Below are 20,622 nucleotides of genomic sequence, written 5' to 3'. Positions count from 1 at the left end.
TAGATAAATACTCTGAAGGAAAGAAGTGAGTTCATTGAGGCAAATGACAAAGGAACCTGATCTAACTTGGTGGATGCAGGAAAGTTTCCAAGGAAAGGGCTATGTCCTTGAGCTAACATATGAGGGATGGGCAGGATCAAAAAAGGCAAAATGGGGAAGGAAGAGGGAAGGGGGTTGGGCAGAGGTTGCAAAGGCCCCATGGCGGGAGTAGAGAGCTAGGGAGAGAGCACAGCAAAGTGATGCTAGACGGACAGACAGCAGGTGACCGGGCTGGGCTTCCCAGGCCATGTTAGAATTTTGATGTTTATCCAAAAAGAAAGGAATCTATGGAAGGTGTCTAAGAAGGTGGCGGATGGCAGGGTTTTGTACCGATCACTCTGGCGGCAGCACAGAGAAAGGACTGGCAGGTCGAGAGGTTTCCAGGTGCTTCCCCTATGCTTGGTTATGTGCTGAGCAACGTGAAGAATTTTGTTTCTGTCTATATTTATGAGGGGTAGGGAGAAGCTATACGTACAAGAAGGAATTAGAGAACAATACAAAGCAGCCTGCATGCAGGTGCTCCTTGGTGTGTCGACACAGCGCACTAGTTGTAGCAGGAATTCTGAGAAGGTGTGAAAAGGTGAGGAGACCAGCATGGGTTGGAGGCGAGTGTGCGTGTAATATGGGCGAGATAAACTGCTCTCTGAGAGAAGCGCTCTGTGTACCACCACGTGTAAGCATCCATCCCTCAGCATTCAGTGTTATAATTAGCTGTTAATCTGAGTTTTCCCTTCACCAGGCTGCGGACCTGGAAGGTAGACACCATTGTCCTTCTCGCAACGCTCTGTGTCAAGATCAGTGCAGAGCACATGAGGGATGTTCCGTAAATTCTCACTGAAGGGATGTAAGGATAAATGGCGGGTGGGAAAGTGTCCTTTGGAATTGAAGTCACCTTGAGGCTGAGTCAGCTAAAGCAGAATGTTCATTTTAGGGAGCTATAGGAGGTAAGATAGAGCCAGAAGGTGAAGAGCTTGAAAACCCTAGGCTGTGGATTTAATCCAAATACAAAAAATATATATATATTTTTGGGGGAGGGCTGCTCCTATGGCATACAGAAGTTCCCAGGCCAAGGATCGAACCCAAGTCACAGCAGTGACCTGAGCTGCTGCAGCAACAATGGTGGATCCATAACCTGCTGCTCCACAAGGGAACTCCTTAATGATGAAAAATTTTGAGGGGAGGAATGCGTTGAGCCCACTCCAGAGATGCTGCCAGTCCCAATGTGCACCAGCAGGAACTCCAAGCCCACTCCAGAATTAAAGGATCTTCTTGATTATGAAGAGGTTCCTGGTGTTTTTTGTTTGTTTTTTAGGGCCACACCTGCAGCATATGGAAGTTCCCAGGACAGGGGTCAAATCAGAGCTGCAGCTGCCAGCCTACACCACAGCCACAGCAATGCCAGATCCGAGCTTCGTCTGCAACCTACCCCACAGCTCACCACAACACCAGATCCTTAACCCACTGATCGAGGTCAGGAATCAAACACGTATCCTCATGGGCACTAGTCGGGTTCTTAACCCTCTGAGCCACAACGGGAACTCCCCCCACTGTTTTAACTCCATTGTCTACTCTTTTTTTTGTCTTTTTAGGGCCGCATATGAGGCATATGAAGTTTCCCAGGCTAGGGGTTAAATGGGAGCTACAGCTGCCAACCTATCCACAGCCACAGCAATGCAGGATCTGAGCTGCACCTTCGACCTACACCACAGCTCACAGCAACACTGGATCTTTAACCCACTGAGCGAGGCCAGGGATCGAACCTGAGACCTCATGAATACTATTTGTGTTTGTTACCACTGAGCTACAACGGGAATTCCTCCATTGCCTTCTGCAGTCTAGAAATTTCCTGAGTCTGGGAGAAGGGGAAGAAGTCATTCAGGCTCCTCCTCCAGCAGGGCCCCCCCACTGTGGTAGCACCCCTCTGCCTGGCCTCAGCAGTAGCTCAGAGGGAGGGTGGGGATGGAGTCCGCCCAGCTGCTCAGCCTGAGCTCTGATGACCTGTCTCAGCGCTGTTCCAACAGAAACCGAATCTATTCTTCCCAGACCTGTTTTCCTTCCTGGGTTTCTCTCCAGATGGCTCATGTTGGGAAATGTTTATCTCCCCGAGCTGTGAGAGGTGGAGTTAGGTGGTGATACTATCTGCTTGTAGTCAACTATATTTGCGTTTTCCGAGGATGCTGTGTGGGAGGGGTTGTGAGGCGTGTGTGTGTGTGTGTGTGTGTGTGTGTGTGTGTGTGTGTATGGAAGTTGGGTGGGGTGCAGTTTAGGAGCATCCAAATTCTCAATCATGGAAATGTCCAAAAAATGTTTCCAGCTCTAAATGGTTGAAAAATAACGTACATTTAATTGCCTTGAGCTTTGCATGTGATGAAGACAAAGGGTTAGAATTAAGTCATCTGTATGAAGACCATAAAAGGGAAAGTGTTGTTTAATTTGGTCTCTGAATTAGTCTCGAAAATGTTTACTACGTGGACCAAACTGGCTTGGAGTTCCCTCCAAATAGAACTGTGTTTGGGACAAAAGCCTCAAGTGTAGAAAGAGATAGAAGAATCAGGTTTACGACTCTGAGGGCCACCTCCACAGCTTTTAGGACCCTCCTGACTTGTCATGTCTCTTGGGACTATTTCCTCCCTCTTCTTTGGCCAAACTTTGATCCGAGAATGGGCAAAGAGAATGAAATAACAAATGTTTCCTGAGCACTGCTTCTGTGGTGGGTGCTGTGTTTTTCATTCATTCTCACCTCTACCCATGCGACACTCTACACAAGGGCTCTGAGGAGGAAACGGAAACTTAGAGAGGTTAATTAACTTGCTCAAGGTCACACAGCTAGCAAATGACTGGGTAGAACTCGAAATGAGACACACAACTCCAGAGCCTCTGCTCTGAACGGGTCACATGCACCTAAAGAAGACAAGTTTATTTTAGTACTCCTGGCTTTTCCTTTGTTTATTCTTCCCTTCACTCATTCCTTAACCCCATGAGAAAAGGGCTGTATGCTTTTTCTCTCTCAGGACACCTAGTGCCAGTGTCCTCTCTTTTTCTATCGATACTTAACACTGAGAAAGCACATGGTGCCTCTTTCAATTTAGCCTGACGCCGTGCTCGTGGTTTCCTCCTCTAGGCAAGGGTGCTTATTTCATAAGCGGTAGGTCTAAGTCTCACTTTCTGAGTCTTAGCACTCACATTAAAGGCAGAATAACGTGCTCGTGGCTTTGAAGACTCACTTAGGTTCGAGCTCTAGCTCTGCCATTCAACAGCTCTGTGAGTAGTGTAAAAAAATTGCTAATAAATAAGCTCAGTTAGACAGAGTCAGGAGACCAGAATGGGGTGCTCTCTCACCCTGGGACAAGAACAGAGCCCAACGAGAAGAAGGGAGAACTCCTTTCCTGGCAAGGACTCAGCTCAAGAAAAGCCACGGACTCTGTTTACTAGAACCCTCCCAACTTCCTTCTCCCTCCATGCAAGGGTTCTCCTTCCCCTGCCCCCTGCCACGTGGGCCCTTGCTCATGGCTCACCGTGGTTGCGGACCCAGAATTGCCATTCTCTCCTGATCCCAAATAAACTCATCTTTGCTGAGAAATATCTGGCAGTCTATTTATTTTGGCCAACATGAGTGATCTGACCTCTGTACACTGTAAAATGGGGATAGTCAGCTACCTCCAGGACTATTCATTCTGTCTGCAGACACTAACTGAGTAGTGTGCCAGACCCTGGAGATACAGAGCTGTGAGGTTTATTTTTTTTTTTTTTTTTTTTTTTTTTTTTTTTTTTTGGTCTTTTTTTGTTGTTGTTGTTGCTATTTCTTGGGCCGCTCCCGCGGCATATGGAGGTTCCCAGGCTAGGGGTCGAATCGGAGCTGTAGCCACCGGCCTACGCCAGAGCCACAGCAACGCGGGATCCGAGCCGCGTCTGCAACCTACACCACAGCTCACGGCAACGCCGGATCGTTAACCCACTGAGCAAGGCCAGGGTTCGAACCCGCAACCTCATGGTTCCTAGTCGGATTCGTTAACCACTGCGCCACGACGGGAACTCCATGAGCTGTGAGGTTTAAATGAATTCACATATGCAAGGTGCTTGGCACAGGACCGGCAGAGAGTAAAGGCTCAATGATAAAGATGATATAAAGAGTATAATACATAGTAAATAACAAATAATGAATAGAATAAAAGCCTATTTCTCTAATAGCCATCACTGGACAGGAGATAGGGAGGTGAGGTGATTCTGAATAGAACTGAAATTATCTTGTGTAATTGAGCGCTTCCTTCCCTGCCTGAGGCCAGCCCCTAAATAATAATAATAATAGGCAGAGCCAATATTTCTTGAACACTTACCATGCACTTTGCATGTACTAACGCATGTATTCCTCACAACATCCCGGAAGTAGGTTTTATTACATCATTTTGTAGAAAAGGAAAGTGCGCCCAGAGAGGTGAAGTAACTTTGCTGAGCTCCCACAGCTAATGAATCTGGGCTGGAACCTGAACCAGCTAGTCTGACTCCAAGCCTGTGATCTCACCACCTGTGTAAACGCACCACCTTGGACTTCCCTCTGATTTCTGCATCTCATGTCTGTGGAGCCAGCCCCGAGCAGCTCCAGAGAGAGACACACTCAGCAGGGGTGGGTGGGAAGGCTGGGGTGTTCTGGGGAGGGGGTATTCAGAGATCCTATGGTCCCTGGTTCTTCTCAGGAGTGTTTCACTGGTCCCCACCCACTTTACATCTCTTCCTGCTGTGTCTCCATGACGTCACCTAGGACCAAACCTGCTCCTCCCGAAAAGCAGCTTTCAGGGCCCAGGAGAGGAGGCATTGGCTGTGGTGGTCTGTGTGGGAGGTGAGGCCACTGCTTTTGCTGCCAAAGGCTGAGGCTATGCTTACAGTACAGCCTCTGCTCCTTTCTAGTTTTGTTTTGTTTTGGCTACACCTGCAGAAGTTCCCTGGCCAGGGATCTAACCTGTGCCACAGCAGTGACCTGAGCCACTGCAGGGACAACGCCAGATACTTAACTCTCTGAGCCACAGGGAGATTCCCTGCTCCTCTGCAGTCTGGTTTCTGGGTTTGGCTGCCCGAGGCCTGAGTGATACCCTGCCCATCTGCCTTCCCCAGTCCCTGCCTGAGGTTTGCTGTAGCACCCGCTGCAGGAGCCGCCCTCAGACACAATGCATGCAACCTTAAGCAGTGCTCAGAAGGGCCCCCGTGCATGGTGTTAACCCCCTGCTGTCTCCATCTTGAAATTCTTCATGGTTTTGGAACTAGGAGTAGGCACTTTCATTTTGCACTGGGCTTCACAAAATAGTCGGTGGTCCTATTCAGACCCCACGAAGGCCTAAGGGTGCAGGAGATCTTCCTGGGATATGAGTCTAAAGGAGGTCACAGGAGGAGACTTCGGGAAGGCAGGAGTCCTAATTTCAGGTTTGCATTCCCAAGGTCAAGGCAGGCTTGTGGACCACAGGAAGAGGAGAATGGATGCCAACATTTCTTTGGATGATGTGAATTTAGCAGGTTACCATCAGTTTCTCCAATTACTCCCAAAGATAAATGCTACGCCCACTGAACGTGCAGCTTTTTAGTGGGGGGAACACTGGAGATGACGGTCAGCCCGACTTAAGCAGAGAGGCAAACCTGGTCTCTGCAACTTTCCCACCGCCTGCCACAGCCGGAAGCCCTGTCCTTAAACCCTTCCTTCCCATCCTGCAGTAAACCAGCCCCCTGCTCAAGTGCAAAAGTTTCTGCCTTCTCTGAGCTTGCTGCCTCAGTGAACAGCCCTGCCCTCAAGCTCCCCTTGACTCCAGGTTCTGAGTTCCCCTTTCCCAGAAGCCCTTCGCCTCAGTGTTCAGACAGAGGCCTCGCCTGAATGCACAGCCCCACGGCTCAGGCAAACCGCCTTCCATATCTCTCCTTTCTCTCACAGACTCGCTCAGATACTGCCAACTCCTCACCTTCCATCCTTTCCCTCCTCACCTTCTGCTTTCTGGCCCCCATCCTCTCAACCTTTAAAACTGCCATCTCAAAGATCACCCATCAAGGTTCAGAATTTTATCAGCCTTGATCTTGCAGAAACAGGGCTATGTTATGACTTCTGGTAGCCTGAGGCTTTCAGGAACATGTCTTCCATAAAAAAAATTATTAAAAATTATCTTTGAAAGCTGTGTTGTTATAAAGACAAGTATAATACATTCTGGATTGTATTGATTTTTAAATTCTTATTTTAAAACATATTAAAACATTCATGGGTCCCTAAAGCATTGTAGGCTCTGGGCACTGTGCCTATTGAGTTTAATGGAGAAATCAGTACTGGTATTGAAGGTCTGGATAAAGTGGAGGAAAATTCCTTCGTGAAATCTTTTATCTACAGGAAATGATTTTTCTTTTCTGTCTTTTTTTTAGGGCCATACCCATGGCCCATGGAAGTTCCCAGGCTAGGGGTAAATTGGAGCTGTGGCTGCTGGCCTGCCATCCAAACCTCATCTATGATCCATACGATTGCTCATGGCAATCAATGCCAGATACTTAACCCACTGAGTGAGGCCAGGGATCAAACCTGTGTCCTCATGGATACTAGTCAGGCTCATTACTGCTGAGCCACGACAGGAACTCCTTACTTTCTGTTTTTATTGTACCTTTTATTGGGAAAACAGCACAGGTATAAAGAAAATTTTAAGAAAACAACTAATAACTCATAATCTCAGAGCCAACACTTCCCTTCATTTGTAATTGACTTCCCTGTCCAGACGGAAAGCTATTTCACATGGCCAACTGTTGTGTTTACACAGTTCCGGATCCTGCTTTTTCTACTGAATGTGATTTTATTGAAAACATTTTCCATGTTTTTACAATAGTTTTCCTAACCATCAAGATGACTTATGGTGATTAGCTTACTTTCCCCTCTGCTGGTTTCCCATTCTTTTCAGACTCCGCTTTGTCTGTTTTATTGCTTCCTCTTCCTCCTTTTTTAGATTTAGTCGAGGCCACCTGATCATTCGGCATATCCTCCCTCCTAAGTAGTTTGATTCATGGCTTCAACTATTGGCTTTATAGGGCTGAGGAAAATGGGCTTTGCAGATGGTTCTTCCCAGAGGCAATTAGTGTTCCATGGTCTGTGTATATGACCTGCTCAAGCCCTTTCACAAGGCATGGCTTGCACTTGAGAGCCAGCCAGGCCATGGTGCATGGTCTTGTTCAACTCTATGTTCTAGCAGTGGGATCAGAGTATCAGAGGCTGAAGGCAACTCAGAGGTGATTCTGTCCAACTTCATTATTTTACAGATAAGGACTTGATCAAGTTCTGGAACCAGGGAGCAGGGATTTGAGACTTCATTCTTTGACCTCAAAGTTTCATGCTCTTTCTTTACTAGCATCCATTCTAAGTTCGTTGAAGAGGAACCTAGTGTAATTTAATTAATTAATTTTCATTTTGGCCATTCCATGGCATATGGAGTTCCCTGGGCCAAGGAGCAGATCTGAGCCACAGTTTTGACTTACACTGCAGCTGTAGTGACACTGGATCCTTTAACCCACTCAGCCAGGCTGGAGATCGATCCTGCCTCCTAGGGCCACAGAGATGCTGCTGAACCTGTTGGGCTACAGCAGGAGCTCCGGAATTTTATTTTCTATTGCGTACCATTAGAAGGAGAATTTACATTATGGAATTATATTTACAATTATTTTGCTGCCAAATTTGTCTGAGTATTAGAATGCGAAGAAAAAAGAAAAACCTTATAACACAGTTTTCAGTTAGGTCCATACTTTGAAATTATCAGGGCTACTCCAGGAGAAACACTGAAGGGATTCATGTTCTATCCAATGGTAACTTCACCTGCTGTTAACGTTCACTTTGTCTCGGTGGCCTGTTGATTCACTTATTACTACCATCCAACAATCGTATCAACCTAGCTTACCTGTTCAGCGATAAAGAGCAGATCAGTCTTTGTCCCAAAATAACCAGAGCAACATCGGTACTAGCAACCTGCGGACGACAAAAGCATTCCTTACTAAGATGAGTGAATTTGGCCATTCTGGCCACTGATATCATTACCTAGAGTGGAAACTTGAACTTCACTTTTCCTCTTATTCTGAGAGATACTGGAAAGAAAGAGCCCTGAAAATATTGTCTTGCAGGTGGGGAAACTAACTATAAAGACTCTGGGCTTGAAGATCTCCTTTAAATGATTTTTTCTTTCCCCCTAATCTCTCTTTCCCATGTACTGTGTGTGTGTGTGATCTTGCTTAGGTTCATTGTTCTAGTCATTTTCTCTTGGATTGCACTTGACCTTCATCTATTCAAATAAACTTGAACTCCACAGAGATTGACTTATTTCAAGAACAGAGAAATTTGGTAATCAGCGTAACTGCAGCAGAGGGAGAGGCACCCAGGAAGTGGAGAAGGGTGGAGAGCTATTTTACGAGGTATGGAGGTGTGAACACTGGCCTCCGTACCTACCCCCATGCAGTCTCGACCCCGTCCTCACCCTGGTTGATGCATCACATCCCACTCCTGCAAACATCACTAGGCCCTGCCAGTTGGTGTCTATCGCTCAACAGGATCAGTATCCGTAGGCGGCCCTCCTGACCCCACAGACTTACGAAGTCCATGGAAACGATGGTTTCTGCAGTCGAGTTCTTGGACTGGGTGAGTATCATGATGGAGGCGGGGATGTCTAGGGTGAAGTTACCAGGCAGCAAATTGATCAGGGGAGGCTCTGTCGCCATGACCCGTACCATGAAGGGCTGGGACAAGATGTAGAGCTCTGCAATCTGCCACATTCGGGGGAAGAAACAGAGATCAGGGGTTGTAGGTTGAAGAGGGGAAATCACAAGTTTGGGGTGACCTGTGGTGGTTAAATCTTACGGCATGCAGTTAGAATTTTAAAAAGCTCTTTAATAGTAATACCAATAACAATGGGTGTTCCTGTCGTGGCTCAGGAGGTTAAGAACCTGACTAGTATCCACGAGGATGAGGGTTCAATCTCTGGCATGGCTCGGTGGGTTAAAGGATCCAGTGCTGCTTTGAGCTGTGGTATAAGTCTTAGATGTGGCTCACATCTGGTGTTGCTACGGCTGTGGCGCAGGCCAGCAGTTGTAGCTCCGAGTCCATTTCTAGCCTGGGAACCTCCATAGGCCGCAAGTGTGGCCCTAAGAAAAAAAATAATGCCAATAGCAGGAGTTCCCGTCATGGCTCAGTGGTAATGAAACTGACTAGTGTGCATGAGGACGTGGTTTGATCCCTGGTCTTGCTCAGTGGGTTAAGGATCTGGCGTTGTCATGAGCTGTGGTATAGGTCAGAGTTGAGGCTCAGATCTGCGGTTGCTGTGGCTGTAGTGTAGGCTGGCAGCTGAGCTGAGGCCCTGATTTGACCCCTAGCCTGGGAACTTCCATATGCTGCAGGTGCGGCCCTGAAACGACAAAAACAAAAAACAAAGCGAAACAAAAAACCCCTATAACAACAAAATAATAAGAACAGCTGGCATTTATTGGACACCTGCTGTGTGTCAGGCACCACGTCAGGCCTTCTGGTCTTATCTCGTTTAATCATCACAAAATCCCTGTGAGGCAGGTTCTATCAGAATTCCCATTTCACAACTGAAGAAAGTGAGTCTTAGAGAGGTTAAGTAATTTTCTCAAGGTTCCGGGTGATTAAGTCGTAGAACCGGAATTCACATCTAGGTCTGTCTGACTCAAGATCCTTGCCCCAAACCCAGGATGGCACACGAGCATCCCTCTGTGCTGCAGGGCAAACCCGAGCCTTTCAGTATGCTGTGCCCGACACCAGGTGCTATGACAGCATGATACTAATGGATGCTTTTCTGAAGTCACAATGCGGGCACTGTTTCTTCCTTCACCATTTCAGATAATTATTTCAAGTGTGGTGGAAACTTATAGAAGGAAGAGATTTATTTTGTGAACTGACAGTATCTTTATTAGGACCTTGTACTGTTTGGTGAATATTTGCGAATGTTTGATTAAAAGAAAAAACTCGGAGTTCCTGTCGTGGCGCAGTGGTTAACGAATCCGACTAGGAACCATGAGGTTGTGGGTTTGGTCCCTGCCCTTGCTCAGTGGGTTAAGGATCCGGCGTTGCCGTGAGCTGTGGGGTAGGTTGCAAACGCGGCTCGGATCCCACGTTGCTGCGGCTCTGGTGTAGGCCGGCGGCTACAGCTCCGATTCGACCCCTAGCCTGGGAACCTCCATATGCCGCAGGAGCGGCCCAAGAAATAGCAAAAAGACAAAAAAAAAAAAAAGAAAACACTCTTGGAAGTTCGCATCGTGGCTCTGTGGTTAACGAATTCGACTAGGAAACATGAGGTTGCGGGTTCAATCCCTGGCCTCGCTCAGTGGGTTAAGGATCTGGCGTTGCTGTGAGCTGTGGCGTAGGTCGCAGACACGGCTCGGATCTGGCATGGCTGTGGCTGTGGTGTAGGCCGGCGGCTACAGCTCTGATTTGACCCCTAGCCTGGGAACCTCCATATGCTAAGGGTGCGGCCCTAAAAAGACAAAAAGACAAAAACCAAAAACAAACAAACAAAAAAAACCTCTTAAGAATGGAAATACAGACTCAGGCTTGAACCAAAAAGGAATACAAGGAACCTACAAGTCTTCTAGAAGGATTTGCAACAAAACCAAATACACTATTAAGAAGTCAAACCCTGAGCACTCACCCGAGAGAGCATGTTGCCAAGGCCTTGAGAGGTTCGAATCAAATGGTCGGTAATCTGGAAAATCAAGAGCATCACGTAGCTGTAAGGTTTGTACTTGCATTATCTTTTCAGGGAGAATGTAGCGTTCCCTATAATTTTAATGAATCACAAAGCTGTTGTACCCAAAATGCTTAGTTTTTGAAGGTGACAGATCACTTTATAGCCCAATGACAGGTAATCTGAGGCCCAGAGAAGCGACGTAACTTGCCCTAGGTCACATAGGAAGTTACTCTGCTTTTGAAAAAGCATCTCTTAACCGTGGAAACACAGTGGATATCATATATGTACGATCTCTTTGTCAACATTTTATAGTGGTTAACAGTAAGTCTTGTGTTAGTATCCTAATTTTCAGAGATTACTGACACATATAACCCATAAGTAATTTTTCTTCACAGATGAATGGTTTTCAAGAATGTTGCTGCAAGTGTCTATTTCTTAGCACTGAATGAGAGCTGGTGTTGGCACCACCATTTGGAACATAAGATTTATAATTTCTTGTATGATTAAGACCTAGACAATGAACAGATTCATAACAGATACTCAATTAAAACTGCTGTTGGCTGGAGAGAGTGCTCTCATTAAAGAGAATCAGTGAGTATCTGTGCTACTTACGAGTCTTTGTAGTAAGTCAGGTGCAATTACCAACAGGAGAAATCTTTATGTTGTCAACACAAAGGATAGTAATAATAAGAAGCAACACTTACGGAGCATGTACTCTGTGCTAGGCATTGGTCTGAATGCTTTAACATTTAAACCTTTTTAATGTCCATGACAGCCCTGCGAGTATAGAATTATTATTGTTCCCATTTTCCAAATGATGAAACTCTGACACAGAGAAGTTAAGTACCTTGAAATTGCCAAAATTTCACAGGTATTTGTCACAGCTAATAAGCAGTAGAGGGAGTTCTTGGTATTATTTAAGATCAAACGAGAAGAGTGGGGTCTAGTATCATAAAAGACTGAAATTAGTACAACTGGAAACCAGGCAACTCCCCAGCTAGTCACAGCATTCACTCTGCAATCCCTTCATTCATTGTCCTACTAGGGCGGACAGTCTCCAAAGGCTCAGGAATAGGAATTAGGACATAGAAAACCCCTAATGGAATACTTATAATAAGATTAAATGCTGGTGCCAACGGTCATCATCCGTTAGCTCCGCTCACCTCTTTTGTGCTGAGAGTAATATTGAAAGCCCCAGCTGTAAAATAGGCATAGGATGCAGACTTAAAGAAATACTCGGAGATTCCAATGTAGAGCATGGAGTCGCTGCGGTCTGGGAGCACAAAAGGAACTGATGAGAAGGGGGGATCTGTGAGGTTTCCCAGGGGGTAGAATACACCCTACGGGGAAAACAGAGAGAAAGACCAATTAGGGGAAGGCTCAAACATGCAGGACCGAAGAAGGTGGACCCACTCAAGTCAAAATCAGGAAAACTCCAGAAACTCGGTAGGGATGGAAAACCATGAGTTCACTGACTCCTGGTCTAGGGACTATGTTGCAAAGCTCTGATGACTTCTTGGGCATAGCTGAGTGTGTCTGTCCCTCCTGGGGTGTAATCCAGGGAGAAGTTCCTTGTGGTTCAACTTCTCAGAGAAAGGAAGCCAGGTGCATGTTGCTGGAGGGGACAGCTCTGAATAGTTCCTGAAGTGCCATGTAGAGGTGTCAAAACTTTGAACTTCAAAATCCATGACCGCTGAGTGTCTGGGGCATCATAGAAAGACTCAGAAGAAACCAGGACACTAAAGGGCTCAAAGCATTTTTGTGGCATTCTCATTAGCTATAGATTGGTATTACAGAAAGGTGTCTTGTGTAACATTTAATTGATTTCAATGACTCTGGATGATTGAAATGTAAGCCAATACATGTTTTAAAAAACAGTGATAATTAACTTTGGGGGAAAAGCACAGTTCATCCCTTTGACAGAATCAGCAAACAACATTCTCATGTGTCAATGGTCCTGACAGAGCTCAGCAGGTTAAATCGACTAACCTTATTGAAAGGCTAATAGAAGTATGAATATTGACAATCTACTGATTTGTTGAGTTCTAATAAGACTATTTTACTTGCCACCTTCTAGCCTCAAACCTTACTCCCAGAGGCAAAGACATCACGCTACTTTTCCTGAAGAAGGCAGAGCTATATTGTACAATCAAACAATAATTTGCCAATCAAGAAAATATTCAAGAACCTTTTGAAAGAGCATAAACAGGAGAATGTTTCTTGAAAGAACATTAAATTATTGGAAGAGAATGTAGTTAGATTTCCTTCTGCACATAACATCTGTCCCATGAATACTGGCTGTGGACTCTGATGATTAGGACTCTGACGATGATAAAGTTACCTTCAAATAAAGCTCAATATAATTTTCTGTAATGTCTGGAGAACTGATTAGGGAATAATCCAGCAGAGTATAGTTGTCAATCTTGGTTATAACTAAATAACAAAGAAAAAAGAACATTTATATTCATTAAAGGCATAGTACAACACGTGATTAATGTTTACCCAGAACAATATAATTTTTAATCCTCTGCTATTTAAAACAGGAGTTAACCATTATCCATTGCAAATCAACTATAATAAAAAATCCCATTATCCTATTTCACAAGTAATGCATGCTTAGTTTTCAAAACCCAGGAAAAGTAGATAAGTCAAAAGAAGGAATCACACTGCCTTGAGAGAAACACCAGTAAAATTTTGATGTGCAGCCTTTTATGCACACACACGTGCACGTGCACAAGGCATATACGCTTCAAAAAAAAAAAAAAGAAAGAAAACTAAACCCACAAAAGTCACTTATCAATATCAAGCTAAATATATGAGGTTAGTATAATGACTTTCAAGTTTTATGTTACAGCCTTTTATGCAGTTAGAACTTTATTTTTATTCTTTTAAAATTTTTATTTTTATTTTATTATTATTATTATTATTATTTGTCTTTTTGCTATTTCTTTGGGCTGCTCTCACGGCATATGGAGGTTCCCAGGATAGGGGTCAAATCGGAGCTGTAGCTGCCAGCCTACACCAGAGCCACAGCAACGCAGGATTCGAGCCGTGTCTGCAACCTACACCACAGCTCACAGCAACGCCGGATCGTTAACCCACTGAGCAAGGGCAGGGACCGAACCTGCAACCTCATGGTTCTTAGTCGGATTCGTTAACCACTGCGCCATGATGGGAACTCCCAGAAATATTTTTTAAAGAGAGAGACAGACAGACAGATAGGAATAAAATTCCCTAAGCTGGAGAGGCCAAGAAAATTTTCATGCACAGGGCTACTAATTCAATTCTTTTTTTTTTGTATTATCATTTTCAGAGCAAAGCAGAAGGCCAGGGGACCAGAGGACAGTAAGTGGGGCTCCGGGGAGCATGGATGGATTTCAGAGTCTGTGGCAGGTTGTAGGGGCAGTGGTGCTGAGCTGGGGTTTCCCGCCTGGCCTGGGAGGGCTGGTTTCCTGACTGCCATGCTCTGTGACAGGAAGACGCCCTTCCTGTTCTAGGGGAAGTGCCTGCGGGCCTCGTCTTCTCCGTGCACATCACATTTGACTGAATCCATAGATGGGGATGAGACACAAGGAGAGAGGAAGCGATTTGCTGAGGTGAGAGAACAATACCAGCCTGTATCACCATGGTTAAAAAAATGCTTTCAAAGTCACTGCCTCAGTGGATCCCATCGCCATGCTGTGAGAGGAGCAGGACTGGGCCCACGTTATAGGGGAGGCTAGTGCGGTTCCCAGAGGTAAAGAAATTTGCCCACGGCAAGCTAAGACATGGAAATCCTCAACTGGTTCTTTCCTCATCTTTTCTACGTCTTCTCTTTCTTTCCTTCCTCCCTAATCCACTTGTAAAATTCATCCATCTGCATCCACTGCAGATCAACCCATCTGTCCAGCTACCATCTCCTTTTATCCCTTCATCAACCTGATACTTATTAAGCTCGTGTGGGTGAGGCACTATGCCTGGTGCTGGGGACACGGAAAAGAGGCAAAGTTCCTGCCCTCTGGAGGAGGAGACAGACATAAAAACAGCAAATTATAGTACAAAGTCATAAGAGCAGACCTGAAACTTAGCCTACTACAAACCTAATCTTCCAGTTTTCCCCATCTTAGAATTGGTAATTCCCTTCTTGCAATTTTCTAGTTGCTCAGAGTAAACCCTGGGGTCATCTTCTTCTCCCCTTAGGACCCACATTCCATGTGTCAGCAAATACCACTGTCTCTACCCTCCAGGTACATCTGGAACCTGAACACGTCTCATCACCTTCATCACCCCATCCAGGCTGCTGCCTTCCTTGCTCATATGGGTCACTGCAGGAGCTTCCTAAGTGGCCTCCCTGCTTCCACCCTTGACTCCTTTCCCACTAGGAATACGCAGAAGCCAGAGTGATCTCCTAAAGATACAAGTCAGGCCAGGGAAGCTGTGCTCAGGACTCTCCAGAGACTTCCCATCTCAGACCAAGAGCCAGCCCTCGTGGCATCTGCTCTGCCCTCTCTGACCTTATCTCCTGCTATCTTCCCCCTCGTTCCCTCTGACCCTGGTCTGGGCTCCTCACAGTTCCTCCAACACACGTGCTCCCACATGGGCCTCTGACTTGTGGTTTCCTCTACCTGGAATCCTCTTTATCTGGGTCTAGAAGCGGCTTGCTCCCTCCTCATTTAGGGCCTTACTCTAATGCCACCTGCTGGGTGCTGCCTTTCCCAGACATGCCATGTTAAACAAAACTCCCTTGCCAGCTCCTTCCCTGCTTTATTTTTTCTCCTTACCAGTTATTACAATGATACCAAAGATTTTACTTATCATCTTGCTGGCTGTCTCCTCTCACTGGTCCCAGGACGGCAGGGATTTCTGTCTCCCAGGCTCACTACTGCATCCCCAGTACCAAGAGCAGTCCCCAGCCTATGACAGGGGCTCAGTACACCACTGGGGGATGAGTGGATGGAGTGCAGAGACTCAGGTCTGTCCAAAGTATCATATGAGCATCGAGGAGCTAGAACTCTGGGGTGCGGGCTGCCAGGTAAGATTTCTTGGGAGAGATTATGCCTGAGCTGAGCCTTAAAGGATAAAATGGACTAGACAGACAAGGGAAGGCTGAGGGATAGGGAGCAGAAAGGACTTTCTCCTTTAGGGCTTAGCACAGTGCTGATACAGAAATATAAATGCAGTAAACATCTCTTAAGTGAATAAATGGATGGAGGGGAGAGAAGGCTCTTCTAAGCAGAGGACAACAAGATTGAAGGTAAGGGTGTGACGCAGTGGAAGCAGCTGATTGCTGGAGATGAAGAGGCAAGATGAAGCCAGAGCATGGTGGGCGGGTCTTGCAGTCCACGTTAAGGCATTTGAACTTGATCCTGAAGGCAGCTAGAGGAGCCACTGCAGGGGTCAGAACTGGGGATGACTGGTCAGCGTGAGCATTAGTCATTCTGAAGAGGATGGATTTGGTGCCAGAGCTGGGATTCAAGTTCTCAAGAGTTTAATTCTCTGTCCTGCGCTTAGTGCTTCTAGGCCCCTGAAGCCCCCTGCCCCTGCAGGGAAGCTGGTTAGCAGCAGAAAAGAGCAGACCCTGCACACCTTCCTTCCCTGTGCACCTCCCGTGCACCTTCCTGCGGCGCTAGCTTGCAGAGGGGAGAGCTGGAGCAGAGCAAACCTGGAGAGCCCCTGAGTGGGAAGGTAGGTGGAGCAGCACCCAGAAGAGACAGTTCTCAGACTCACCCTCCAGCATGCTGAGGTTGGCATTCAGCGCCTCCACCTCGCTTGTGACCATGGGACAGAGCTGGCCAGAGAAGGAATTGAAAAAATGCAGGTTATCACACAGCACCAGAACCGCCAGTTTCAGGGCTGAACCCTGCCAACAAAGGCCTTCCTTCCTTCTGGTTAGGAGACTGTCTCCCTTTGGATTTCCCTTAAATTAGGTGATGCCTTTGGGCCTCCAGTTACGCCTGCATGGGTGGCGTGCCATTGAATGCTGGCTCAGCTTCACAGCAACCAGGACTACACCCAGTTAGCCCCATAAAAAAACAAGCTCTTGGCTTTCCTTTCTGCGGCATGATAGGACAGGTGCCCAGTCCAGGCTGGTGCTGTGACACCTGAGGAACCTGCTGCTGGCCCTGCTGAGCCTCCCCGTCTGCAGGGCTCCACACCTTCCACCTCCACCATAGGTGTGTCCTGCCCCCTGCCCGCTGGGAGCCTTACAGCATGTCCTTTACTTCCCTGCTGGGCTGGTTTGAGAGCCCATTAGATGGGACATCTAATTTTAGATCAGAACCCCTTTTTGGAACTAGAAAATCAATCTTTTTTTTTCTTTCTCTGTCTTTTTAGGGCCTCACTTGCAGCATATGGAAGTTCTCAGGCTAGGAGTCAAATCGGAGCCATAGCCACCAGTCTACACCACAGCCATGGCAACACCAGATCTGAGCAGCATCCAAGGCCTACACCACAGCTTGTAGCAACGCCTGACCCTTAACCTGCTGGGCAAGGCCAGGGATCGACCCTGCATCCTCATGGATATCAGCTGGGTTCTTAACCCACTGAGTCATATGAGAACTCCAGCAAATGAATCTCGAATCAGCCACTAGCACATCTTTAGGAAGGAGGAAGAGTACCAGTGTTGGTGCCACGTGCCAGGCGTGTGCTAAGCGCTCAGAGTAGGGGTGCCCAGCAGAGGCTGGGGAGCCTGGCCGCCAGGGGTTGAATGCCTTGCCAAGTTAACTGTACTCTCTGCCCCAGTTTCCTCACCTGGGAAATGGGGATGGTAACTCTTTCTACCTCATCAGGTTCTTGTGAATAGAAACAGAGGCAATCCATGTAACATTGCCCAGCTCAGAGTAAGCACTCAGCAAATGTGAGCTGCTGCTGTTTTAACCTCACTACAGTCCTGGGAGGTAGGCACTACTGTCTCCCATTTACAGAAGGGAAAACAGAAGCTTAGGGAGGGTAAGTGAGTTGCCAGGAGCTGTTATCAGCAGGATTTGAAATCTAGACAGTGTGGTGGGAACACTTGTGTCCTTTTCCAGAGGGAAGCAAAGCCCTTTGTCTCTAAGTCACATACAAGCTCCAGGCCAACAACTATTGTTTTCTTGTCAGAGGCCAAAGAACCAGGCCTTGTTTTGAACAAAGGAATGAACAAGTGTGGGGTCCTTGAAGGGGATAGTGTTATTTTCCAGTCACTCTTTGATAGGCATGTTCACCGGCACTCAGCACCTTTCAGGTAAGGATGGAGAAAGACTGCAGAACTCAGAGCTCCCTGATTGGCCGGGCAACCTTACTGGACAAGCCACTTAAGGTTTTCGTGTGTTGACTTCCTCACTGATGTTCATTGAGCACCTGCTGCCTTCCAAGCCCTGAACTGAACACAGGGGGATGGAGACAGACAGATACCATCTTGCCCCTCTTCTCCAGGAAGGGATTGCCCTTCTTTTCCAGGCCTCCTCACCCTTCTCCTGTCATTCCAGAAATATGGAGCATTCAGAAAAGATACTATCAGGACTGGAGAGAGAGCACAAGGCCAGTTCCATCTTTCTCTTCCTCAAACACTGACTACTCTTTTGCTTGGCTGGATATATCCTATCTTCTTTCCCATTCCTTACTCATCCACATCCTACCTAGACTTCCAGACCCAATTCAAGTCCTGTACCCTCCAAAAATATCTCCCAGGATACTTCCAGGCTCGATTTATTTACTTTTTCCCATTTCTCGGAACCCCTTCAGTTCAATCTAAAGACCGTATAAAGTATATACAGAATTCAAGTACTTATTTGGTTACTGTTTCAGAAACTTGAGTTGAGTTTCCCCCCAAAGATGATGTTTATTCCTTTTTTATATCCTCAACAGGCTCTAGCTTAGTGCCGAACATGCAGTAGATTCACAATAAGTAAACTCCTTTTGACTGTTTGCCCACCCTGTGGTGAGGACTGGAGGAAGGGAATGCTGTTTTATTCATCTCTGCATCCCCAGCATCTACTGTAAGTTTGGCACATAGTAGGCACTTGAGAAACCATCATTAAGTTGCAAAGGATAACGTATGTGAGAGTGCTTTGGATGGTGCCTAGCACACAGTAGGTGCTCGGGAAAGGTTTATTGGCTGAGAGCTAATTGAAGCAGGGCAGAGCTGCTCCTGATGGCATGTTACTGTGGTGTATAACCTCTAAAGACTTACCATTTCATTTAAGTTCTTTAAGATGGGTTTCTCCATGGGCTCAGCAAAGGAGTTATATAGGACACTAGGACAAAAAGATAAAAAAGGGCTTACCCAGGGTTCTACCTGTTGGTTAAGAGCCACCACCAGGTACTGCCTGAGACACCAGCCCCAGGCTGGATACTGCCTACCATGACGCTCCTGCTTACCTGAGCTCTCCAGAAAATGAGACGTCAGCATGGCTCACTTGGGCGTGGCAGTCTTGGAGCTTCAGGATTGGGTGACCAAAGTTATTCCGGGTCAGGATAACATTACCAGTGAAGTAGACCTCAGAGAGAAACAGGTCAGCTCCTCCTGTGTCTCGGCTATTGAGAGAAAACGGGCAAGGTTGCCCAGGCCTGGGCAGGGGTGGAGGTGGATCTTGTTTCTCTGATTACCCACAGACTCTAAGCTCTGGGAAGGCAGGAACTTGTTACCCCTGGATTCCTGGCACCTGCACCAGGCAGGAGCAGAGGAGGTGTGGATGGATATTTACTGAACAAAGGAAGTAATGAATAGGTGAACGGGGACAGCTCTAGGGACCTTACAGTCATTTCATCCTGAGTGCTCAGCCCCCACAGTGGCTGAGCATGTATTGAGCACCATACATATACAATGCTTGTTTGGGGAAAGAAGGTGGGGGTACAATTGGTCACACCTTGTTTAGGAGGGGCAGAGATGGGGCTGATACTTGGACAGCGTCTGTGAACTCGAGGGAGTGGTGTTGTCTCCAGGCCCCAGGATTTAGCTTAAGGCTTGACACAGAATAAGCACTCAATCCACGGTTGATGAGTGAGCGAAGAAATGGATAATTCATGAGTCTATGCTTCTTATGGGGGAGCATGTCATTTCTCTACTGTCTACAAGACTGGAGTTCCTGAGATGGGGATGAATGGTATTCAATACCATTTATGCATGGATATGGTGGACACTCAATAAACGGTTGCTGAATGACCAACTGGATGAATGAATGTGATATTGCGGGGCATCAACCAGGGCAGACCTACACCTTATACCTGGGACAGTGACTTGCACATAGTGGGTGGTTTTCATACCTTGAATTTGATCCTTCCTTTCTGTGTGAGGGTGCAAAGGCATTTTGGTAGGGGGAGAATGGGGCTCAAGCCGACTACCTCTTCCAACCTCCTTGGGAGGTAAGAAAGCTCTACTTCTCATCAGTTGCCCCTACAGATGGGGCAGTGTGTTCAATGACTAGCTTAAGGTCAGACCTGACTCACTGCTCTGAAGTGTTCAGCACATGCCCCTGCCTCTAACGTTCAGGGACTTCTGGTTCTTAGGAATCTTAAACAACATGTGGACCAGTTGCTCTGCCTTTAAGGGAAGGATGCTTTTCAGCCCCCTCTTCCCTACCTCCAGAAGAGATATCCTGATTTATTTTTTATTTATTATTATTATTTATTTGGTCTTTTGTCTTTTTAGGGCCGCAGCTGCGGCATATGGAGGTTCCCAGGCTAGGGGTCCAATAGGAGCTGTAGCCGCTGGCCTATGCCTCAGCCACAGCAACGCCAGATCCGAGCTGCATCTGCGACCTACACCACAGCTCACGGCAACGCCAGATCCTAAACCCACTGAGCAAGGCCAGGGATCGAACCCCCAACTTCATGGTTCCTAGTTGGATTTGTTTCCACTGTGCCACGATGGGAACTCTGAGATATCTTGATTTAAATCTCTCCTGGAAAAATGCTCTTGAGAAAAATGGTT

At 46.7% G+C, this 20,622-nt stretch overlaps 1 protein-coding gene across 2 annotated transcripts in view; it reads right to left on the bottom strand.

The window, feature by feature from the left end:
- Positions 1-20,622, bottom strand: part of BPIFC (BPI fold containing family C) — a 53,565-nt gene that overhangs the window by 8,514 nt on the left and 24,429 nt on the right. For both annotated transcript variants that reach the window (XM_005655521.4, XM_084955493.1), the window contains exons 6-13: positions 19,071-19,226; positions 18,883-18,946; positions 16,440-16,500; positions 13,075-13,166; positions 11,897-12,073; positions 10,695-10,748; positions 8,623-8,793; positions 7,938-8,005 (exon numbers count right to left, since the gene is read on the bottom strand). In XM_005655521.4, the coding sequence (XP_005655578.3) occupies positions 7,938-8,005; positions 8,623-8,793; positions 10,695-10,748; positions 11,897-12,073; positions 13,075-13,166; positions 16,440-16,500; positions 18,883-18,946; positions 19,071-19,226 (843 nt within the window). The remainder of the gene's footprint in view (positions 1-7,937; positions 8,006-8,622; positions 8,794-10,694; positions 10,749-11,896; positions 12,074-13,074; positions 13,167-16,439; positions 16,501-18,882; positions 18,947-19,070; positions 19,227-20,622) is intronic.

This window comes from Sus scrofa, chromosome 5 (genome assembly GCF_054392235.1).
Source record: "Sus scrofa isolate SSC_HxYL_T2T_F1_AM1 chromosome 5, Sscrofa_HxYL_maternal_Yorkshire_Landrace_v2.0, whole genome shotgun sequence".
In the NCBI taxonomy this organism is placed as follows: domain Eukaryota; kingdom Metazoa; phylum Chordata; class Mammalia; order Artiodactyla; family Suidae; genus Sus; species Sus scrofa.
This window is presented reverse-complemented; position numbering and strand designations above follow the sequence as displayed.